Genomic DNA, 25,807 nt, shown 5'->3' with positions numbered 1-25,807 from the left:
CCACAAATACCCTAAGCTAGATCACATACAATTTCTAATGGGATTGGTCTTTTTATGTTATGGTGAAAAATAACTTGTTTTATTATTGTATAGGGAGTTATTCATATTAGTAATTTCTACTGTTTAATTCAATTCCCACCACTTTTGTCATAACTCATAGTTACTCCATGGAGCTTTAGGAATCTTTCATGCCGTTAGGAAAGCTGTGCTTGAAAGTTTTGTCAAATGTTCCTCTGTAAGTTTCAGACACCACTCAATCATCCTATTAAACTTTCAAGTCGTTTCCAAGGAAATGATCAAGTCATTTGGGAAGTCTTACTACTGCTGCATTCTCCTTTTTCATTAACAAGAAATTTTTTTTAAATTTTAGGAAATTTATGGATTATTTAGTGTATTCAGTCTGGGTGATCTATGACTACCTTGACATAATTAAATTTTCTAAACTTAGTCATTCTTAGGAGTCTTATTTTCAGACTTGAGAATTAAGAGTAAATGTTTCTGAACATATTGCTATTTCATTTAATATAAAAAGCAATGTTTAATTTTTTCCACCAAAATTGAGTTTATCTGAATGCACTCTTGAGCTTTATATCAAAGATTCTAAAGTTGAATTGCTTGCAGCCTTAAAAAAATAAACCAGGGCAGTGAGGGGCTGGGGGGTGGGTAGAAACAGCCTTTTGTTTCATGGACCAATGACTTATTTAATTAACTAACTTGTTGACAATCATGAACATAAAAAATGCACAACTAAGCAGTTGGTTATTATCAAGAGTTGTGATGCCTACTAGTAACAGTGATAAGGCTAATGGGGAAAATCCTCATCATAGGCATTTAGCTGACAGAGTAAAAGGAGAAATCATAATTTGCAAAGTTGAATCTGAAGACTAGTATTTAATATGAGCCATAAAAATCTTATCACTTGCCTGAAGAATGGCATATCAGGGTATAATTAAAGCAGCAGGATCTTTACAGTTAATGTTTAGTCTTGATAGCACATTTCATAAGAGCATTTTATATAATGGATGGATTTTAATCAAAGTACATAGTGTGGGAGATAGTGTTCACTTTAAGTTAATAAAGTACTGCACATAATTTTTATACTTCAAGCTAAAAATAATTTCTTGGCACTGTTGATAGCTCAGGCAGCTACACGTGAGGTATAACGTTCATCAAAATTCTCCAAGGACAAAAGTATTTTTTTTTTTGTAATTTTGAATGTTATGGCAACTTTCAAGATTTTTTTTAAAGATCTGGAGAGCACTTAAATTGCCCAGTGTATTTTAAAGTCTCCTCTGTAAATATCTAATATTTATCCCTGAAACCCTTGCAAGGTTATGTCATACTCGCCCCACCTGAATGACAAAGAAACAACATTTGCTACTCTGTATTAACTAGGTCTTAAATTTCTTAAGGTCAGGGCCTTTCTCTTGTATTCTTGATATCCCATGTAGCAATGGCCCGGGGCTTTGCATGCAGAGTAGGTGTTGAAACTAATGATTTTTTTTTTCGATTACAGAACATAATGCTTCAGTGGATACTAGAATTGTAGAACATGAAAGATACAATTACGAAACCATGGACGTTATGAGGGAAGGGGAGAGTATAGGGGAGGCGGAGAAATAGAAGACCATAGAGAAAAAGGCCAGTAAGAAGAGGCTGTATCTAGTTAGATTATCTAGATTATCTATCATGGCAATGAAAAGCCATCAAAGGTGTTCTAGCAGAGGAGAAATAATGACTACAGTGGCACTTTTATTGGCAGACAAGATAGGTTGGATTTAGGATAGATTGTAGTAGGGTGAGACTGGAAGTAAGAAGACCGATTAGGAAATTAAGTTGTTGAGGCAAGGAATGAGAGTGTGAACTAGGAAGGTGGCAGTAGGACTGATAGGAGGAGATAAACAGAAGAGATGCTACTGGAAAGAAGGTACATGGCCTGATCTTTTCCTAAATAGATCATATGAGACTTCGTAAAAGAAAGGAGACACCGAAGATAGACAGAAAAATGTTCAGTTTGGGTGACTGAGACCCTTCACATGCTATTAGCAGAAATAATAAAGTCAGAGTGATGGCTTCGAAGGGAAAATGATGAGTTTGATGTCTGACACATGAAATTTAAATAGTGTGAGACACCTAAGTGTAGAAAGTTAGCAAGGTAAGACAGATGTCAGGGTAGACATAAAAATTACAGTTTATTTATTTGCAAAGTCTTTAGGACACCGTAGGAAGTTCATTCATTCATTCATCATCATTGATTATTCATTTATTCAACACATTTCCTGAGCACCTGTTATGTTCCAGGCACCATCCAGTTTTAGGTGCTGGAGTTAATGAACTGAGAATTCAAATGGCCTCAAAAACAAACAAACACATATATGTACAAACAAATCTGTGCTCTCAATGAGCTAATATTTGAGGTGCCATGGGGACAGACAAGAAAAAGAAGGACCAAACAACCATAAATAGTCATACATGCCTTGATGAAAATAAATAAGGGTGGTGTAATTGGGGGATACTTGCAATTGAGTGGCTCTGTTTATTTACTAAGCTATTGTAGATGGATAAAATGTTAGACACATTAAAAGTAATACTTCCATTATTAAGTAACTATTTCTCCCAAATATTTGCAGTTGGGGAAAAGACCTTCTGCATGAAGATGATAATTTTCCTTCGCTCTAAACTCCTTACAGTGGGGAAACAATCTTAATAGATGTTACAAAGTCAATTATGATTATAAATCACAGATGTGGTGCCACTCTGGGATGAACTCTTTACTGTCATCAACAATAAAAGACCTGCATTTGTTTCTATCACAGAAGATTTTTGTACACAATTAAGTGAAACTGACATACTGGAAAACAGCTTAGCAGGCAAGAAACCAACCCCAGGCCTGTCATCACAGAATAAAACCACAAGTAGTCTTAACTGTCTTCTTTCTTCATAGTCTTCCCAGCTGGCATTCTGCAGCCCCCGTTCTTCAGTGCCCAGCAGTCTAACTCATTGAACTATGGGGGCATCGGCATGGTCATAGGACACGAAATCACCCATGGCTTCGATGACAATGGTAAAGTGCAATTGATGCTTTTCTTTGGCTGAGATATACCCTAGTAAACCTCATTAAGAGTTATTATAATTTATCAATACAAAAACACATTTATTCATCAGCATATCATTGGTCTAATAATCACCACACTTTTAGTGTTCCTTTTAAATTGTTGCTTAAGAAGATCAGAATTTTCTAATAGTGAGGTTAGCAATGTGTGCTTTTTACTCTGACAGAATAAAACAAATATTCACATTGAGAAAACATTGTGATATTTGTCAACACCAATGATAATGTTTGGTCTTATTTCATGATTGTTTATGTCTTATCTCTCTAGACTTTTAGAGGGCAGAGTCCACATCTTAAAAATCAGATGTAAACTCAGAAAGTAAGGTGCCCACAGGACTTTTAACTGCTTGTGGTCAGAGACATATTTTTTGCTGCATCTTGCACCTACTACCTAGTTCAGGGCCTTGAAAACAGTAGGCAATTAAATGTTTACATGCTGCCCAAAATGCAAAATAGTTTTAGAAATGAAATTTGAGAGGAATAGAAGTAAGGATGTAAAACATGTAAAGAGATAATAGTTGAAGTTATAACAAAGATCGATTCACAAGTGGAAAGAAAATAACAAGAGAACAGTAGAGGGAAAATAATGAAGCCTTAATCCAACTTTAGAGAGACAGAGGAAGAAAAGGAGACAGGAAGGACTTAACTAAGCTTCTGTTAACTCAAACTATACAACAAACTTCACAGGTAGGTATTAATCCTATTTCCATTTTTCAAACAGAAAAATATAGATGTACATAAGACTTGCTCAAAATTACAAAACTGGAAATTGGTGGAACCAGGATGTGGGTTCAGGTAGCTTGTCTTTATAGCCCTTTTCTTATTCACTACATCGTAGATAACTGTTTAAAAGATAATAAAATCAAGTATCAAACATATGACGTATATAAATGCTGCTAAAGCTCAAAAGGGGAAAGATCAATGTAGTTAAGATTAGCAACGGGGAAGGGCTGGGCGGAAGGGATAGTTAGGGAGTTTGGGATTGACATGTACACACTGCTATATTTAAAATGGGTAACCAACAAGGACCTACTGTATAGCACAGGGAATTCTGCTCAATATCATGTAACAACCTAAATAGGAAACGAATTTGAAAAAGAACAGATACATGTATAACTGGATCACTTTGCTGTACACCTGAAACTATCACAACATTGTTAATCAACTATACTCCAATATAAAATAAAAAGTAAAAAAAAAAAAATTAGCAAAAAAGCTCCAGGAGAAAAGGTGACTTTTTCTTTGTACTTGAAGCATAGCAAAACTATGAGTCTGCAATGTCTAATGAAGGGTTTGAGATATGAAATGAATGCCAGAGTGAAATATTGACATCTTTACAATCTCAAAACATCAAATTAAACAGATTTGGTTCAGGTGAAAACCATCCAACACAAGCAAGTCTTGATTTCAGGAGTGTTTGTCTGATGGCCTTGGCTGAGACATCAACAGCCAAGTGGGTGACATACCTGGATTAATACTAAGGCATATCAGCAAAGAGAGGCCCAGCAGCCAGGGTTTCATCAATTCTGGTTGAGAAAGCAGAACAGTTTATCTCATCATCCGTCCAGTTTAATGTTCTCTCACATACTGGTATTTCAGTCCTTGCACTTTGAATTAAAGATATCTTATTGCAATTGTAATAAGTTCCCATTTTAGTTAAATAAATATATATTCCAGGCAGAAACTTTAACAAGGATGGAGACCTCGTTGACTGGTGGACTCAACAGTCTGCAAATAATTTTAAAGACCAATCCCAGTGCATGGTGTACCAGTATGGAAACTTCTCCTGGGACCTAGCAGGTGGACAGCATGTATGTCAGCAGCATTCTCTTGAAAAGTTATATTCAATCTTAAGTGAATTATTGATGCTTTCTTTTTTCTTTTTTTTTTTTTTGCGGTACACGGGCCTACTCACTGTTGCGGCCTCTCCCGTTGCAGAGCACAAGCTCTGGACGTGCAGGCCCAGCGGCCATGGCTCACGGGCTTAGTTGCTCCGCGGCATGTGGGATCTTCCTGGACCGGGGCACGAACCCGTGTCCCCTGCGTCGGCAGGCGGACTCTCAACCACTGCGCCACCAGGGAAGCCCTATTGATGCTTTCTTAACAATCCAAACATAGTTAAGGGTCTTTAAGTGTCTTTTTTTTTTAACAGCTCAATGGAATTAACACACTAGGAGAAAACATTGCTGATAATGGTGGTATTGGCCAAGCATACAGAGTGAGTAATATTTTCTCCCCCTTTTAGTGATTGGAGTGTATATTGATCATATTTAATCACTCATTTAAAGCCTTTTGCAAAAGACATATAATGTAAGCAATAAATGGATGGCAAGAAAATGGAAAATTCACAAAGAGAAAGGGGATTGTAAATATGCTAACCAGAAGGGGCAATACAGTTGATATGATTGAGCTGAATACCAGTCTCTAAGCTTTGAAGAAGCCAAGGAGAAAAGGAAACACAGAATATTTTAATGATAGAATTGAGATAAGCAAGTTCCACAGAGGAGGCGATATTTTTCTAAGAAATAACCTCTGAAATAGTTATTTTAGAAAAGATAGTATATAGAAAGGTTTATTTCAGAGTCATTGATTGATGTACTGAGCATGACCCTCAGTTTCGTGTCAGATGAAGCAGTATTTGGGAACAATAATCAACATAAACCACAGGCATAATATTAAACTACAGTCCATTACAATGATAGTGAGGGACTGAAGTGATATGGTCCCAGCATGTGGCCTTGTAATGGTGTAAACCATTAGACTCAGAGGAGTGTATTGTTGGAGCATCCCTTAGAATCTCATTTGGACTTCCCTTCATTCTTAACATTCGACGATACTTTCTGAGGGCTTTACTATGTGTTTGGCACTTGGTACTGGAGATCCAGCTTTGCACCCTCCATAAAATATGCCATTATTTGATGATTTGAACAAGGATTAAAGATGGTCTAGTGGATACTATGTGCACAAGAAAAAGTAGGGGTTTTCACAAAACAGTGGAGGAATAATGGTCTTGGAAGCAGCAAGGAGTGAGCATGATTTTGAGTTGTTTTCCCAATGCTGAGGTAGTCCACATGTGGGAGAAAAAACAGAGCCCACTTGAGAGGATACAGGGTACAAGGTGTCCACAGGATAGAATCAGGCTACTGACATAAAGATGGATGGAATATTCATTGGAGTGGGGGAGGATATAGGGTTATTTGTTCTCCATCGAGATGTTTGGGTTGGAGGGGAGGAGGGAATTATCAGAGCAATGCAGGAGAGTTGACTGGTGGGGCCTGTGACTTGGCAGTGACCCTGGATGATCAAAGTGTGAGGCTTGGGAAATTACTCTGGCTGCAAAGTTTCCAAAAGAATGAGTTCCAGCCAAGTCCTGGGAGATGGTAGATTACTGCTTCTTTGAATACTTGGAAATTTTTTTACTGGATGCCAGACATTGTGCATTTTACCTTTTTGGGTGGTGGATATTTTTGTTTTCCTCTAAATATTCTTGAGCTTTATTCTAGGATGCCATTAAATTCCTCAGAAATGGCTTGGTCCTTTTAGATCTTGCTTTTACAATTTGTTAGGCATGTCTGGGGTAGTGCTCAGTCTAGGGATAATTATTCTTCACTGCTGAGGCAAGAACCTACAGTGTGAATCTTTCGTTCTTGTCTTGTGTGATACCAGACATTTTTATCTCTAATCCTTTTCTGTAGTTTCTTCCCTAGCCTTGGGTAGTTTCCTCACATGCATACTCAGGTACTCAGCTGAATACCCGAGGGGCCATTGATCTCTGAGAGTCTCTTTCTCCGCAGCTTTCTCCTCTTCATTACCCTTTCCTTGGTGTCCCTGAATTCTCAGCACCTTCTCCTCACCCTCTCAAGGAGTCTGCCAGGCTCCCACTGGGGTTTCCTGCTCTATTTTGTAGCCTGGAAATGCTCAAGTCAAAAAGCTGGGGCAATCGTAAGGCTCCTCCTATTTGTTTACCATCTCCCAGAGATGACTTTCCTTTTTGCCTGATGTCTAGTGTCATGCAAACCATTGTTTAATATATTTTGTCTATCATTTGGTCGTTTCAGTGGGAGGGTAAATTCAGTCCCTGTCACTCCATCTTGCCTGGAAGTGGAAGGCATTGGGCCTTTTAAACTCTATGGTGATTCTAATACGCAACCAGATTGAGAATCACTGCTGTAAAAATTCAGCCTAAGTCTGGGTTAAGGGTACTTGCATGGAGATCCTCATGTAGAACAAGTACAGATTTATAATAATGAAGCAAATTACAATTGTACAAATATGTTATTATATATGAAATCTTGACTTGTAATGCTCCCTGCTAGATTATGAGCTCCCTAAGAGGAGTAGGCTCAAGTCTTTCCCATATCCCCAGCATCTTTGCACATTACAGACTCAATAAATCTATGTTGATGGCAAGTAAGAAGAAAAGAAATATATCTTCTGTGTATCTAACATCACCTTTCTTTGTATTAAACTGAAACTAACACATCTCAGAAAGTTTGTTGTCAATCCTTTTCTTAAGTGTATTTAGTAGAGGAAAACTACATTTTTCAATAGTGTCTATAGATCCTTAAGAATTAAGAAAATTTCCTGATGTTCAAGTAATCTAAATTCCTTTTTCTTAATGTGACTGAGGTTCAATCTATTTTGCCCTGTCTTCAGGGGGCCATAATAATTGCACATCCTTATTCTTAGAATCATAGGGTGCTAGGCCTCTAAGGGCTGTTAAGAGACTCCCTTGACTTTTGTCAGGAATCACTCGTATGAAGTCTGGTGTGAGTCTCTTTTGCTGAGAGTAGTAACCAGGCCAAGTACAGCAATTACAGACTCCATTGGCAATCTTTTCTTCCAACTGGCTAGACTCACCCATCTATATAACAACATTTAGATAAGTTTTTCATCACTATTTAAGTCATCCATTCATTCAGCTAACATTTGCTGATCATCTGACATATGCTAGGCTTTTATCATCTGTTAGTCATTAACCTTGTTCTTTTCAGAGCATTTGTAAGTAAATACTAGTTTTCTTTCTAATCCATTAAATACTTGTAGGTTGCCATAACTAAATATATTATTATGGTGATTCTGATATAAAAGTTTAATTACTTGGTTACATGATCTTTGCATAGATTTATATATAAATTTGGAAATTATAAACATCATGTTTCTCTTTCATTAACTGCCTAGGCCTATCAAAATTATGTTAAAAAGCACGGTGAAGAAAAATTACTTCCTGGACTTGACCTAAATCACAAACAACTGTTCTTCTTGAATTTTGCCCAGGTATTGTATCTTTCTTGATTGATAGATATGAAAATCATCTTGAGTTATAATTTCATAGTAAGTTAGATATTGCATACTGAGTTTTCTCGTTTTAATCAATTGTGGCAGAGCATTTGATTGACTAACTTTCATTGTGTGTAACAGACCATCAGACCGTATTAATGATAATTATGTTCCTGGCTGCCTATTATTGAACATTATTTGAAGAGTAATTGGTTGAGGAATGCAGAATTCCAATTTAATTTTTGCGATAGGAAGTTTGCTTTTCCTCCAGATTGCCCAAACAAATAATCCTTGATGGAACCTAAGTATGCTGCTTTCTTTTTTCTATTTCTGTCCCTAGGTGTGGTGTGGGACCTATAGGCCAGAGTATGCAGTCAACTCCATTAAAACAGATGTGCACAGTCCAGGCAATTTTAGGTGCGTGGTTATGAATATCTGTTGAGGTGCTCCAACATTGGCTCCATTATTTCAAATTTGGAGGGTTTTTTCTAACTCGATGATTCTGTAAAATTTGGAAATCCAGTACTTTTCTTTTTCCTTCTTTTTTTTTTTCTTTTTTCTTTTTGAGGGTCTCAGAAAGGAGTAACAGAACACTTCAAGATAAATGTCATGTTTACACAAGCATAGCCGTGACTGCTGTTATCCTCAGAATATATGTGACCTAGGTCCAGTGCTTGATGAATTCCAACAAAGATGTCACCTCAGAAGAGTGGCTCTATTTAAAGCTAGAGAGACATTTCTAAGAGGTTGCAAAAGGCTTAGGCCTAGAACCAATGAGTAGCTGTTCCAAAGAAAGATTTCCATTCAACACAGAGAGAAACTTTCCAGTAATTAGAGGTCCCGACCTCTAATAACTTTGGAGCAAAGTTATCCCCAAAGCTCCAGGAGAGAGTACCATGAAGGAGAGGTCAGAGAACAATCTGCTAGGGATGCTGGAGAAAAATTCTGTGCAGAGTGGAAAGTTGAGTTATAAGATATCTAAAATCCATCCCAAATCAGAAAACCTAAGAGAATACTGGATTGAAAGAGAATCAAGCAACCAGCATTTGAATGTCAAATTCTAGACCCCCAGGTATCTATTTTAGGACTGAATTCCTAATTCCTACCTCTTCCGCAGGCACTAAAATCTTCATCACTGATTCATTGATCAACAGCAGCACCTCTCAGGCATGAGTGTGTGAAAAACCAGTTAAAAATTTTGTAGGTTTGTTGGAAAACAGAGTTTGAGAACAAAAGAAAACTAATGGGCCAATTTTAAAAGATCTTCCTAAAATAGATATGAACATACTGCCCAGATTATTCACTCCTGGGGAAAAAACTCATGCAGTTGTGAAACAATAAAATAGCACATTTAAAATTAAAGAATTTTCTCAGCTTGTTCTAGTATCATCATTATCATCATTTGGTGTTTGCCTTAGCAGTTTTTTCAAAATTCATTCACTCAACAATTGATTATTGTACGCCTATTATATGTATAGTGCAAGCTAAATTTAGTCTTGCTAGGATATACAAATTAGCTTCTTTTTTGGTAATGAGCAACGAAAGTCCCTGGATCAATTGTCATTATGGTTTTGTAACTTTTAGTTTTAATTTTTCTTTTCTTTTCTTTTTAAAATTTTTCTTCCAGTTTTATTGAGATAATTAACATACAGCACTGTATAAGTTTAAGAGGTACAGCATAAGGGTTTGACTTGCATACATCATGAAGTGATTACCATAATAACTTTATTGAACATCCATCATCTCATATAGATACAAAATTAGACGAAAAAAACATTTTTTCTTTGTAATGAGAACTCATAGGTTTTACTCTCTTAACTGTCATATATAACATACAGCAGTGTTAATTATATGTATCATGTATATTACATCCCTGGTACTTATTTATCTTATAACTGGAAGTTTGTACCTTAAGTTTGTACCTTTTGACTACTTTTATCCAATTCCCCTCCTCCCCACCTCCCACCTCTGGTAACCACAAATCTGATAGCGTTTTCTCTGAGTGTATTTGTTTGTTTTTGAGTATAATTGACTTACAACACCATGTTAATTCCTGGTGTACAACAATGATTCAATAGCTTTAATTTTTTAAAGTTGTCTTTTTCCTTACTAAAGTTTCAGAGGTTAAGATCTAACAATCTGAGGATAACAGAGTATTTATAAGCTCACACAAATGACCATAACAATCTAATTTGTCAAAGCTCTGCCCTACATATCCTCATGAACCAAAACATATATCCATAAAAAGCCTAGGTGAATTTAAATAATATAGTACCTTCTACATCTGGCATCCTCAGAGAACAAGAGGTGGCACATTAATTTTTGACAGCTAACATTTGTCTCTTGAGTATTAACATTTTTATCTTAACCCGTGGATTAAAATTTCTCTGTTTAAAATAACTTTTCTAACTTCCTGCCTTATTAACACAGTATCCTGAAGAAAACCTAAGTTTTCTTTTTTTGATGACACAGACTCCTGTTATGACTATTACTTATAGTTTCACTGTTTATTAGGTTAGTGAAAGCCTCAGAAGCTATAACATGTGGAGTTATTTATTCCTACCCTACAGAGCCATTAATGGTGATTTTCTTGACTTTTCAGTTTATTTTTTTATTAGAGTTTTTCTATTTGTTTGTCTCTTCCCTAGTTCTCTTTCTTGTTAAGGTATTGCCTGCATTCAACTGTGCCATTCCTCCATTCCAATTAGCTCAGAAAACATATCATTATACTTTATGGTAAAAAATGAATGCAAGCTTTGAAGTAAGAAACCCTTGAGTTCCATCAATGGCTCTGCCGTTTATGAGCTATTCCTTAACCTCTGGGTCTCAATTTCTTGATATATAAAGTGAGGATTAAATTATCATGAGAGCTGCTAGGAGGATTAATGTTAATATATATGAAGTGCCTATTACATATATGTGTTTGAAAATTAGTACTTGAATTACTTTTACATGAGAGAGATACGAACAGGATAAGAGTTCCTATGAATAAAGTATATGGATTTTGCAACATTCCATGTTAGCTGACAGTTAAGGGCTTTTTTTTTTTTTCCTCTCATTTCTTATGTCTGCATAGCTCAAAATGTCAGTAACTGATCACTGGTTAAGTGATCATGTAGGTAAATATGTAATTGTTTTCTACCCCCAATTTTAAATTGAAAAAAGTATTTTATTAGAAACATGTAGAATTATTTGTAACTTTTATTTTCTTTGTTCTGGTCCAAAAGATGCCTCTTTGACCATTTTTCATTCATAATAAGAGAAGTATGTGTTGATTTTTTAAAAGGGTAAATGGAATGCCAACCTTTTGTCAAGGAAATTATTATTTTCTCTGGATGTAAAGGGATTTCCTTGGCAAAAGGTTGAGGTCACACTTAGTTTTGGAAACAGGCTGCTTCCTGGCTGTACAAAGTAAAACACAGTTTTTTAAAGAACCTTAAAAACTAATAGACATTGAGTTGCTATTGAAAACTTGTGCATGGTGGTTTCTGTAGAAACATTTCTGAAACAAAGGGCGATTTTGTAACCTTATGCTTAAATAACCACAGTATCAAAAGCAAAAGGCAAAGTATAACTGTAAAGAATCTATAAAACCATATAAAGCTGAATCTATAAAACCATGTTAGGTCTAAGCTATAATTATTTTATTCTTCCTAACTAAAGTTTTTTGTACTTTAAAATAAACTTCTAAAACTTTAGTATTTAAAGCAAAGCCGTTTCCTTATGATATTCTAGACATTTAAATGACTTCATTTTGGAAATCCAGCTTCTGTTAGCTGTCTACAGTCACTTCAGGGAACGGTTGTTACGATAATATTTACTATATGATCTATAAATGTGTTTCTAAAGTTATTCAGATATAATATTTCTTTTTTTTAACATCTTTATTGGAGTATAATTGCTTTACAGTGGTGTGTTAGTTTCTGCTTTATAACAAGTGAATCAGCTGTACATATACATATATCCCCATTCTCCTCCCTCTTGCGTCTCCCTCCCACCCTCCCTATCCCACCCCTCTAGGTGGTCACAAAGCACCGAGCTGATCTCCCTGTGCTATGCGGCTGCTTCCCACTAGCTAGCTATTTTACATTTGGTAGTGTATATATGTCCATGCCACTCTCTCACTTCATCCCATCTTACCCTTACCCTTCCCCCTCCCCACGTCCTCAAGTCCATTCTCTACATCTGCGTCTTTATTCCTTTACGGCCCCAGGTTCCTCATAACCATTTTTTTTTTATTCCATATATATGTGTTAGCATACAGTATTTGTTTTTCTCTTTCTGACTTACTTCACTCTGTAGGACAGACTCTAGGTCCATCCACCTCACTACAAATAACTCAATTTCATTTCTTTTTATGGCTGAGTAATATTCCATTGTATATATGTGGCACATCTTCTTTATCCATTCATCTGTTGATGGACACTTAGGTTGCTTCCATGTTCTGGCTATAGTAAATAGAGCTGCAATGAACATTGTGGAACATGACTCTTTTTTTTTTTTTTAATATGTGGTCTTAATTAATTAATTAATTATTTATTTTTGGCTGTGTTGGGTCTTCGTTTCTGTGCGAGGGCTTTCTCTAGTTGCAGCAAGTGGGGGCCACTCTTCGTTGCCGTGTGCGGGCCTCTCACTATCGCGGCCTCTCTTGTTGCAGAGCACAGGCTCCAGAGGCACAGGCTCAGTAGTTGTGGCTCACGGGCCTAGTTGCTCCGCGGCATGTGGGATCTTCCCAGACCAGGGCTCGAACCCGTGTCCCCTGCATTGGCAGGCAGATTCTCAACCGCTGCGTCACCAGGGCAGCCCACATGACTCTTTTTGAATTATGGTTTTCTCAGGGCATATGACCAGTAGTGGGATGGCTGGGTGGTATGGTAGTTCTATTTGTAGTTTTCTAAGGAACGTCCATACTGTTCTCCATAGTGGCTGTATCAATGTACATTCCCACCAACAGTGCAAGAGGGTTCCCTTTTCTCCACACCCTCTCCAGCATTTATTGTTTGTAGATTTTTTGCTGATGGCCATTCTGACTGGGGTGAGGTGATACCTCATTGTAGTTTTGATTTGCATTTCTCTAATGATTAGTGATGTTGAGCATTCTTTCATGGGTTTGTTGGCGATCTGTATATCTTCTTTGGAAAAATGTCTGTTTAGGTCTTCTGCCCATTTTTGGATTTGGTTGTCTGTTTTTTTGATATTGAGCTGCATGAGCTGCTTGTAAATTTTAGAGATTAGTTCTCTGTCAGTTGCTTCATTTGCAAATATTTTCTCCCCTTCTGTAGGTTGTCTTTTCATTTTGTTTATGGTTTCCTTTGCTGTGCAAAAGCTTTTAAGTTTCATTAGGTCCCATTTGTTTATTTTTGTTTTTATTTCTGTTTCTCTAGGAGGTGAGTCAAAAAGGATCTTGCTGTGATTTATGTCATAGAGTGTTCTGCCTATGTTTTCCTCTAAGAGTTTGATAGTGTCTGGCCTTACATTTAGGTCTTTAATCCATTTTGAGTTTATTTTTGTGTATGGTGTTAGGGAGTGTTCTAATTTCATTCTTTTACATGTACCTGTCCAGTTTTCCCAGCACCACTTATTGAAGAGACTGTCTTTTCTCCATTGTATATTCTTGCCTCCTTTATCAAGAATAAGGTGACCATAGGTGCATGGGTTTATCTCTGGGCTTTCTATCCTGTTTCCTTCATCTATCTTTCTGTTTTTGTGCCAGTACCATACTGTCTTGAGTACTGTAGCTTTGTAGTATAGTCTGAAGTCTGGGATCCTGATTCCTCCAGCTCCGTTTTTCTTCCTCAAGATTGCTTTGGCTATCTGGGGTCCTTTGTGTTTCCATACAAGTTGTGAAATTTTTTGTTCTAGTTCTGTGAAAAATGCCATTGGTAGTTTGATAGGGATTGCATTGAATCTGTAGATTGCTTTGGATTGTGTAGTCATTTTCACAATGTTGATTCTTCCAATCCAAGAACATGGCACATCTCTCCATCTGTTTGTATCATCTTTAGTTTCCTTCATCAGGGTCTTACAGTTTTCTGCATACAGGTCTTTTGTCTCCTTAGGTAGGCTTATTCCTAGGTATTTTATTCTTTTTGTTGCAGTGGTAAATGGGAGTGTTTCCTTAATTTCTCTTTCAGATTTTTCATCATTAGTGTATAGGAATGCCAGAGATTTCTGTCCATTAATTTTGTATTCTGCTACTTTACCAAATTCATTGATTAGTTCTAGGAGTTTTCTGGTAGCATGTTTAGGATTCTCTATGTATAGTATCATGTCATCTGCAAGCAGTGACAGCTTAACTTCTTCTTTACCGATTTGTATTGCTTTTATTTCTTTTTCTTCTCTGATTGCTGTGGCTAAAACTTCCAAAATATGTTGAATAATAGTGGTGAGAGTGGACAACCTTGTCTTGTTCCTGATCTTAGAGGAAATGGTTTCAGCTTTTCACCATTGAGAATGATGTTGGCTGTGGGTTTGTCATATACGGCCTTTATTATGTTGAGGTAATTTCCCTCTATGCCTACTTTCTGGAGGGTTCTTATCATAAATGGGTGTTGAATTTTGTGGAAAGATTTTTCTGCATCTATTGAGATGATCATATGGTTTTTCTCCGTCAGTTTGTTAATATGGTGTATCCCTGACTGATTTGCATATATTGAAGAATCCTTGCATTCCTGCGATAAACCCCACTTGATCATGGTGTATAGATATAATATTTCTGTATAAGATATAAGGGTCTGATCATTTTTTAAAATAAATAAATGTATTTATTTATTTATTTTTATTTTTGGCTGCGTTGGGTCTTTGTTGCTATGTGCAGGCTTTCTCTAGTTGTGCAGGCTTTCTCTAGTTGTGGCAAGTGGGGGCTACTCTTTGTTGCAGTGCGCGGGCTGTTCTTCGTTGCGGTGTGCAGGCTTCTCATCATGCTGGCTTCTCTTGTTGCGGAGCACAAGCTGTACACACGCGGTCTTCCATAGTTGTGTCATGAGGGCTCAGTAGCTGTGGCTCATGGGCTCTAGAGTGTAGGCTCAGTAGTTGTGGCGCACAGGCTTAGTTGCTCTGCCGCATGTGGGATCTTCCCAGACTAGGGTTCGAACCCATGTCTCCTGCCTTGGCAGGCAGATTCTTATCCACTGCACCACCAGGGAAGTCACTGGTAATTTTTTAAAGTAAGTCCAAATAAACAAAGTGATATCAATGTCTGCTACCTAAATAGTATGGTGCTAATTTAGATACCTATATTGCTTGAGATCATCTTCCAGTCAGAATAAAGGACACTTTATAGAACCTACGCCACTAATAATGCTAGAAATGTTTTCCACAGCTTAATATCCAATACTTTTAAAAAAATATTCTTTCTAGTGTTTTATTTAGACATTTTAAAGTAATATGGCTATTTTCTTCCTTATTATTCTATGATTTAGCATGCCTAAGCTAAACCCTCTTTGAAATACTGATGTTTCCTCCATTTACCTTAAATATTAACATTGGTTTCTGACATTTTATAAATGGTGTGGATTTTGGTGGGCCTTGAAGAATTTCTATTAGCACTTATTAATCTTTAGCCCATACCTGGGAATCTATTCAGGCATTTATTTCTTCATGAATTTATAGAGGAACATGTGTAGACCAATATGACCTTACTTTAAAAGAATCCTGAACATCAGTTAATGATAAAAAATGGACAGTTTACTCATGAATGAAGCTGGTTAACCTTGTAGCCTAGTTGTTTATTTAAGAGACGTAGCAAAAGATTGTCAGAGAACTCATTAATTGTAAAATGCTCATTCAGTAATGAAAAAGAAAAAAAACAGTTAAATTCAAGCAGGAGTAGTCAGATATAAAGTTCATTTTTGGTTACATGATGTTCAGCTCCACATGTCTTAGGTATTTTCAATACAAGTGATTATTTGCCATGGGAATAAATAGCAGTAGTATGATAAAACAGCAGCAGTATATATTTTATATATTAAAGTAAAAATTTCAAGTAACTTACTCTAGGAAATAATCAATAAAAACTTTTATTATATTCCGTTATTATAAACACAACACAAAAACTACATAGTTTTCATATAGCATGAAATTCATTTAAAAATGAATTATGATCCCACTCTTAGTGAAGGGATTCACTTTAATAATGTATCCACATTTTGAAATAGATTATGTCATCCATCCAAAGATTTGATGTTATAAACAACGAAACACTAATTAGAGTCCTAGGAAAATAAGTGAAGCCTTGGTACATTGTTGACCTAATTATTCATAATCATATTATCTAAATGGAAGTTTTTGGATGGAAAGAGAGGAGCTGGAACGGAGACAGAGGGCTGAGTGTGCATTAGTTTGGGTGTTGCTGCATGGCCAAATCCCAATGGTGTCTTGTGAAGACTTTCTTGTTTTAAGGTTTGTGTTTTTTTTTTTTAATTTCTTTAATATTTTTAAGAGAAATGTAGAATTAAGTCTTGGGTTTGGACATTTTTACTAAAGTACTTATCTCCATACGGTGATATCTAAGACAACAATCCCTTGAAAAAATGTTAATAAAGTAAAAAGCAAAAGAAAAAGCAGCTCTTTCAGCCAACGACCCTCAAATGCTTACCCTGTCCATCAGGGAGCTTGCTCCCCAGCTAGAGGAACAGTCAGACCACCAGAATACTGTCCCTCAGCCAGTGTATAGGGCTTACTAATGTAGGAAGAGGATCAGATTAAATGAATCAAAGCACCTCTGTAACTCAGAGTCTGTGAGCCTAGAACCTTAAAGTTACTAATATAAATCCCCGATGTCTAAAATCTTTATATTCTTACATATATGATCACTTTGACCATGTATCAAGTGAACTTGTTCGAACTTTCAGGTGTAAGAAATGACATATTATTATTATTATTAATCAAATTAATTCAAACTCTAGGCTCCCACCCAAAGCCAAGAGGTGAGAAATTTAATTTCAGTCATTTTCAGTGTACTCCTTTCTAGGGTTATACTGGAATCCAAAGGCATCTCATGAGCCTAGAAATTAGGGAATAACCTCCTTTCCCAACCTGCGATGGGTGCTGACATCCTTGCAGTCTGATCGCCCTATCTGAAGTCGGGTGGCTCCATTTCCTTGCATTGGTCACGGTCAAGGGAGTTAAGAACTGCCCCTCTGGACGTTCAGCCTCCTCGACAGCCACGTACCATCCTATCAGAAGTCCTCTCGGGGCCCTGCTCACAGTGACAGGCACGTCCTTGTCATTCATATAACCTGCCTTTACTGGGCCCCTCTTCAGTCTTGGGGAGGCCAGTCTTCTCCCTCTCCAGCCAGTGGACGAATAGATGTAAATTCTTCTGCTCTACCCTCCCCAACTTCAACCCCCAGCCCTTCATACCAGAGAGATTCCTTTCCATCTTTAAGACTCCCCTAGGAGTCCTCAAAAACATACAACCAAAAAAGTTTTCCTCCCTGAAGGATAATGGGGTTTGAGAAATAGCTGATGTGGTGATGGGTGACACAGTAGGAAGGAGAACTTTTAGAAATTCGACGTGGAATGGAGATAGGGAAAGGAAATGCTTTCTTCCTCTCTCTGGTTGGTCCACAGTAGCAAATAAACCAAAAACACTGAGCAGTATTTTTCTTCGTAATGCCCTGTTACTCTCTGCATATAATCACCATGGCCGGGTGACGGGCTCATTCATTATTTCCGGAGTCCTGCAATAAGCAAAGCACTGTGCTGGTCTTTGGCGGTGCAGCCGGGAACAAGGTATACACAGTATTTTGTCCTCATAGAGATTATAGTGTAGAGAGTATGTCGGGAAGTAAAGAAGGAGAGAAAAGTCATTGCACATCGTGATAAGTGCTGTGACAGGCTAGCACAGGTGGGAGAGACTCACGTGGACTGTATTCCAAGAAGACCTCTGAGGAGGTGTGTTGAAGCAGCGGCATGAAGGCTGAGAAGGAGTTAGCCGTGTAGGCACTAGGGAGTAACTTTGCAGGCAGTGTGGTTGGCAGGAACAGCAGGTCCAGAAGAGGGCAAGAGCTTGGCGAGTTTGCATAATGGAAAGTGAATCTGTGTAGTTTGAGCTTCATGAGGAACCGGAGGAGAGACAGACCATGAGGAGGCCTGGAAGGTAGGCTGGAGCCATAAGGATGCTGGAGACCGTGGAGAGGAGTTTGAATATCCTTCAAGCCCCTGGAGGGTTTTAAGTAAGAGAATGACTGAACTTGATTTAAATTTTAAAGCTCACTCTGACTGCTGTGTGGAGAAGGGGTCAGAGGGGAGAGAAATGCTAGAATGTATACATGTCCACACATCTACCATGTAGGGAGATCTCAGTAAGCCCAAGGTGGCTGAGATGGGATGGTCCCAGTGGGAAGAGAAGGGAAGGAGCTGGTTCAGGGTTGATGGGAAAACATCACCTCTGCATCACTGTACTGACATGTCTGTCCCTCAAATGCTGCTTGGTGCCAGTAATGGGCTGGACAGTGTTGTTTTTGCCTATTGGGGTTAGAGTTAAGAGGAAATTGACATGTTGCCAACCCTTTCAGGCTGAATCCAGTTTCTGATATCTATGGGGTTCTTTTGGGAAAAAAGAAAATAATTGTTATCTTCCCTATTAAATCAAATATCTATTTAAAGTCTATTATATTGAAAGTTATTGTGTGAGGCCTTTCAAGATACAGTAAGAAATCATAATTTTATTCTTTAACCAAATTCTTCTTAAAATAACTGCAATTCCAAATATGAATTATTCACTTTTCTTACAAACACATATAGAGTGTTTATAAATTGACTCCCCATACCAAGCCTAAGATGCAGGTAATATTATTATATGCATTTTACTGAAAAGGAAACTGAGGCACAGAGAATCTAAATAAATATGACTCATAACCAGGATTCAAACCATGCCATCTGTCTTCAAAATCTGCTTTTAACTCCTGTAGTTTGCTACCTCTCCATTTAAACATTCTGTTAATGATAAGGAAAGGGCTCATTCTACCAGTTGTTTTTTTGTTTGTTTTCTTTTTAAATTTCCTTTTAAACTGAAAGTTCCAAACCTACACAGCTGGCCTACATAAAAAAAATTCTGTAGAGCTCCTGCATGGTATGGACATGAGTATCAAATGCTGATGGTGACTTTTGTTTGTTTCACAGGATTATTGGGACTTTGCAGAACTCTCCTGAGTTTTCAGAAGCCTTTCATTGCCACAAGAACTCGTACATGAATCCAGAAAAGAAATGCAGGGTTTGGTAATCTTCAGAAGAAGCGGTGCAGTCCTTGGCTAGACTTGCCCACATCACAGAAGTGGGGAACTCTATCTGAAAGAAAAAGGACCAGAGAGGTCACTGATTACGTGGAGGTAGTTCACGGGGATGAGAGCAATAAAAATGAAGCTAGGTTACTCTGGAAAAATGTGGAGGGAGGAGAGGTCTAATGTCTATCAAATCAATCACTTCTCACTGTATAAATAATGCTTAATCTCTAAAGAGAATATTGCCATTCTTTGCTGTTTCTCATATGATCTGCCAGTTTGATGTTTTCTCTTGATGTAGACCGGCATTTCTAATCACAGGGAGAAAGAAGAGGTGGAAGAATTCAGTTGGCACCAAAAGCACAGCAGTGACGTGAGAGTTAAAAACATGTTGCCAATGTACTTATTTTTTCTTTTATTTGCAAAATTTATGCTCCTTCAAAACTCTTCCAAAGAATTCTTATACATATTGGGGCCTTGGGCCTTGAAGTAGTTTTAATCTAATTTTGCCAATCATCAGTTACCCATTCTGAGAGCATTGTATTTTAAGTGCTCTTAGGGCAAAAGTGAGTATCTAAAACCGCTTTTTGTTGTACCTGCTTTGACTGATAATGAGATTCTTGAGGCTCCCTGCAATTTTCTAAGCAATTTCTTGTTCTCTCTCTCTCAAAACTTGGTCTTTTTAAGAGATTTGTAGTAATGTGTAAATAATAATTTTTATATTTAATTATTAACTACACTTATGACTAAGGAATTGTTATTATAGGTAATCATTGAATATTGAAGCTTCAGACCAAGATAAATAGGTATGAACCAAGATCTGTAAAGTGATGTACAGGTGAAGATTTGAGACTTTTTAAACTTATAAATCATATTGATGAAAAGCTTTAAGCACAAACTTTGGGTTAAAAATTGCCATTGGACAGTGGTCTAAAGATACATAAGAGTTGTGGTTTACAAGCAGGATTTTCAGAATTAAATCTGTCCCTGAAGGTGGCCATGATAAAAGGGCAAAACTGCATCTATGTAGCTCTGCATCTCCTTATCTTTTCAGGTTTGTCATCTGATGGAAATATTTTGATAATAAATTGAAATTGTGAACCCATTACTCACTAAGCTTATTGTGCCAGCCATCTAGCTTTGGAAAGCGCATTTCTGGATAGAAATGAGAGGCTTCTACACATCCAATGGACTTGCTTCTAAAATTCTAACTCACCTAGAGTTCTGGGAGGGGGAGGTCTAGTCCCTGGTAGCAACTCAGCTCTCAAGGCTTTTATGTTCTGTTTTCCTGTCCTGTTTGCAAGTTTAGTTCATTTCATTACTTGATTAATATTTTACAAAAGGAGTCCAAAATCCTTATTTTTCCTAACAAAGCATGAAAATGAAGGAACATCCAAAATATGAGTGTTGGTTTTCCTGCCTCTTGAAAAATGTCCATTTACATGTTTTTTTAAAATGGTATTAAAATGTAACATATATACCAAAATTTAAAAACATAAGTGTACAGCTCAATGAACTTTCTCCCACTGAACATGTCCCTGTAACCAGGACTTCTGAGAAACAGAACATTGCTAGCGCCATAGAAGCCCCTTCTCCCAACTATCACTTCACTCTTCCAAGGACAACTACTGTCCTGACTTCTAATATCATCCATTAGTTTTGCCTGTTTTTGTCTTTTATGTAAAGAGAATCATTCAGCGTGTATTCTTTTGCGTCTGGCTTCTTTCACTCAGCTTTCCGTTTGTGAGATTCATCTGTATTGTTGCATGTGATTGTGGATTCTTTGTTCTCATTGCTGAACACTATTCTGTTGTGTGTGACTATACTACAATTCATCCCTTCCATTGTTGATCCACTTGAGGAGTTTCCAGTTTGGGGCTGTTACAAATAGTGCAATTATGAGCATCCTTGTGTATTATCATCTTTATGTACTTGAGATTTTAATGGACTAATTTCCACAAATCCTTCCTAAAATTATTATAAATATTGAAAATACAGTTTCAAGCTATTCATGGATAAAACTTTATCTTTTTCTCCTTTATCACTACCACATTTATTGTGGATAATTCAAAGTATACTTATGTGTATATTTCCTTAAAGTAAACTTAAGACATTCCTAAGTAGTATTAATAGTTGGAGCATCCAGTGCTGAAGAGAAAAGCTATCTCTGAATTATTTAATTTCCATCCTGTCAGAGCAGCTGAAGAACCAGAACTGAAGAGTGACTAGTACAGATTATAAAAAGGCACTAGACTCCCCACTGCCAGCTCTGTAAAACATCCGGCTCCCATCCTTATGAAATAATTTGAGTGAAGTTTTCTGGAAAAAAAAGTTTCTCCAGTGCCTGGATCTTTTATCTCTAGAAATATAAGACTTTCTGAGGCCAAGGGCTAGACCAAAGTCAGAATACCAATACCTCCCTTGCCCTCACACGTGCAGCCATCACTAAGTATACGTGGCACAGTTGTTGAGTTGTATGGGACGTTATGGTCTCTCATAAACACTCCCAATCACTTGGTGTTATCCCATCAGTTAAAACCTATCTGTAATGATCTCACACGTTAAGTCTAACCATGCCCGACTCCGGGTCAAGAAAAGAGTTAATAAGCTGAGACACCAAGGGTTGGGAGCTGATGTCACTCAGGGATGAAGATAGAAATGTTCTTGGCAACATCATTGGTAAGGTGTCTGCTCCATGCTGCACTGTCTATGTAAATTCTAAGTGCAAGGTGGAAAGGACACTATCCTGGGAGAAGAGTCTTTTCTTATTCTAATCTGATTCTGCCACTAATGACAAAGTGACCTTGGGCATTTGATATCTTCTCTTGGGCCTCTGCTTTCCCCACCTGAAATAAAGAGAATTAGGTTTTGTTAGTAGTTCTTAGTAAGAGAGGGAGAATACATCCAGTGCTGTCTTAATCTATTCCCCAGTTAAGACCCATTGGATAAAATAATCTCAAAACTCCCATGTAAATGTCTGAGTCCAATTAAACCACATTATAATCCAAAGAACAAAGACCAAAGTTTCATCGAGATTGGGTCTGTGCTGTTGTTAGAGTTTCCTCAAAAGCCTTTATCATTCCTGTTGTCCCAGATGTCGTTCTCCAAGTAGACGATAACTGTTAGTTTGGAAATAAGACTCCACCCTGCCAAAGATGGAAAATCAGGAAGTTTTATCAGGTTCCAGTCTTAAAAATAAAAACAAATATTTTTCATACTATTGCTTTTATTCCTAGTCGGCTCTGTTCCAGCCTCCCCACCGCCATCCCTCCCACCCCACCACCCCCCATGTAAATCCTCACAGCATTTATGTCTTGAAAAATGTAGGCCAAATGGAGCTTTTATGTCTGTAACCTTACACTTCCTGCTAGCTTCAAATTGAATCTTTTAAAACTGAATGATAGGGCTTCCCTGGTGGTGCAGCAGTTAAGAGTCCTCCTGCCAATGCAGGGGACACAGGTTCAAGCCATGGTCTGGGAAGATCCCACATGCCACGGAGCAACTAAGCCCGTGCGCCACAACTACTGAAGCCTGTATGCCTAGAGCCCATGCTCTGCAACAAGAGAAGCCACCGCAGTGAGAAGCCCACGCACCGCAACAGAGAATAGCCCACGCTCACTGCAACTGGAGAAAGCCCGTGCACAGCAACAAAGACCCAACGCAGCCAAAAATAAAATAAATAAATTTATTTTTAAAACAAGGATGATAGAAACTATTTGACCAATATTTTCTTGTTTTCACCACCCCATTCTTGCAAAGATACCACAGTTTTCTGATCTGATTTGTTTTCAAAAGTTAAGAAAAAAAGGTGGCCAAGTGCTATAGGGAATTACAGGCATAATCAGATGACTTAGGCGGGAGCCAAAACTGTTTTTGTGCTGTGCCTGGACTGAGGGACTTGACTTTTGGTTGATCAGGTGAAGAGAGGCGCCACATGTGGCTGGTGTCCAAGTGGCACGTGTTTATTGCATTCTGATCTCTTCTTTAACAGTGTTGTCTTAATTTCAACTCTTTTTTTTTTTTTTTGCATTTCCTCTAAAACAGTGAGAAACTCCACTAGCGTTTTCATCCTTATAGCCAAACTTGCTTCTATTTTATTTGACCAAGCAGATCCTCTAGGTTGTGCAAGTGAAGTCTGGCAGAAGAATGAGCATTGGCTCTTGCTGGAAACAAGGTTGAGCTCTCATCCTAGGCAGTGAAGAAAGACGAAGTTCAGCCATTGTGACTAATTTTTATACTTCTGGATTTCCTTTCTAGCCAAAACTAACAATTTTTTCAGGTCTATCAGGCATATTAACATCTGATTCCACCTCTGTAAGTACACTTGCTGTCATTTCTGACTTGATCATCTCAAATTATAATGCATCCTGAAAGTTTACTCTACATCCAGAAGACAAAAATGGGGTCAAGTACCTGGATTATCGATTACCTTGGTGTTAATCCTTCAACACACATGCTATCCAAGCTCTATGTTCCTACAGTATGTCGTCAAAGATGTAATGGCAAGATGGTCACAGCAGCTTTATCCATGATATCAAAGAAGAAAACTAAACAGCAGAAAATGTTTAGATTTGTTCAAAGAAAATATGAAAAGGACATAGTGCTGAGTATGCATAATGATTTCACTCATGTTAAAATACTGTTGCATAGGAAAAGAGTTGGAAGAATATATGCGAAAAATTAATAGGGAATATCTCTGATTGGTGATATTACAGGTGAGTCTTATTTCCCTTTTTTCCTGAATTTTAAATATTTCTATAATGTGAAAACAGTACATTTTCAGAACCATTTTTAAAATGTCATTTGGAAGAAAAGAGGAAGTATGGGAGAAAAGATGGAAGGGAGGGAATGATGGAAAAGTTGACCAAAAAGAGAAATAGAGGGGCTTCCCTGGTGGCGCAGTGGTTGAGAGTCTGCCTGCCGATGCAGGGGACACGGGTTCGTGCCCTGGTCCGGGAAGATCCCACATGCCGCGGAGCGGCTGGGCCCGTGAGCCATGGCCGCTGAGCCTGTGCATCCGGAGCCTGTGCTCCGCAACGGGAGAGGCCACAACAGTGAGAGGCCCGCATACCGAAAAAAAAAGAGAAATAGAACTCCCCTGGGTTTAAGCTGTGTTGATTTATTTTAGAAGCTATTCACTTTGGTATCTCAGTCTACTTAGATTCAAGGAATTCAGGGCAGAGAATTTGGGTCAGAAGCTTCCCCCACCCCACGACAGACCAGATCTCAGATTTATAGGGTGGCTTTTATACACACAGCTTAACATAGGGCAAAGGGATTTGGCGGACTTCCCACTGACTACTCGAAGTGGTTCTGTGAGAACAGAGCATGTACTCTAGAGGGGTCTGTTTGGGTTCTTCTACCCCTGAAAATGCTAAAGGGATGAACTGATCTGGCCACACTCTTCCATTGGTCTCCCTCCATACAAAACCCTAGCATTTGCCAAACACTGACAAAAGTTAAGGATACAGTCTATGGCTGTGAAACAGAAACCAGTAAATTATACAGTGATCAGACCTAAATGCTCCACCTGGTAGGCACCATGATTTACCTGGGAGTCAGATGCTAACGTTTAGAGGTGGATCAGGGAGGAGGGAGCAGGATACAGCTAATTCTAGGCGATTCACTGCTTATATTTGACTTTGGTTACAATCAAACTCATACTAGTTTAGCCAAAACTGGAGATTGTGTTGATCCCCATAACTGAATTTGGGGCAAGTAAGAGTAACTGGGCCTTCTTTCCATGTGGTCTACTTTATGATTGTCAGTTGACTTTCTCCAAAAGGAAGCCATGCTGGTCAAACATGACAGGGTCAAAGATTCTCTGCTTCCTTCCCAGGGGAAGCACAGCTTCTAACTGCAGTACCTTTGACAAATCCTGGAGAAAAACCAATTAGCCCATTTTGGAAACATGCCTACCCATGTGAATAGGCCATGGGGAAGTGAGAAAGTTGTAGAAATTATGATCATTGATCCCCTACAGAGTAGGAGAAGGGCAGTTTCCCCAAAGAAGAAAAGCACCATTCCTAGAAGAGAAAGGAAAAGACACAGATGTCCAAAACACCAGATTATACTAGATATTTCTTAAAAGCTTTGCAAAACATCTCAGTTTGGATTACGTTGTGCATATTAAATTTCAAATGTGTCAATTTTAATTTTGTTTGACCAAAATGAAGATATCATGCATTTT

The 25,807-nt window shown here is 37.9% G+C and overlaps 1 protein-coding gene across 9 annotated transcripts in view; it reads left to right on the top strand.

The window, feature by feature from the left end:
- MME (membrane metalloendopeptidase) overlaps window positions 1-21,538 on the top strand; it is a 334,644-nt gene extending 313,106 nt beyond the window's left edge. For 8 of the 9 annotated variants that reach the window (XM_029214056.1, XM_029214055.1, XM_029214058.1 and 5 more), the window contains 6 exons: window positions 2,945-3,064; window positions 4,790-4,923; window positions 5,265-5,330; window positions 8,294-8,389; window positions 8,733-8,809; window positions 19,520-20,723. In XM_029214056.1, the coding sequence (XP_029069889.1) occupies window positions 2,945-3,064; window positions 4,790-4,923; window positions 5,265-5,330; window positions 8,294-8,389; window positions 8,733-8,809; window positions 19,520-19,619 (593 nt within the window). In that variant the 3' untranslated portion in view covers window positions 19,620-20,723. Of the gene's footprint in view, window positions 1-2,944; window positions 3,065-4,789; window positions 4,924-5,264; window positions 5,331-8,293; window positions 8,390-8,732; window positions 8,810-19,519 lie in introns of all 9 variants that reach the window. The other variant, XM_029214063.1, reaches the window with a different exon arrangement.
- The last annotated feature ends 4,269 nt before the right edge of the window (window positions 21,539-25,807 follow it).

Source organism: Monodon monoceros, unplaced genomic scaffold (assembly GCF_005190385.1).
Source record: "Monodon monoceros isolate NGI ecotype Baffin Bay Population unplaced genomic scaffold, NGI_Narwhal_1 Super_Scaffold_11, whole genome shotgun sequence".
NCBI classification, from domain to species: Eukaryota; Metazoa; Chordata; class Mammalia; order Artiodactyla; family Monodontidae; genus Monodon; species Monodon monoceros.
Note: the sequence above shows the minus strand (reverse complement) of the source record. Positions and strands in the feature narration are given on the sequence as shown.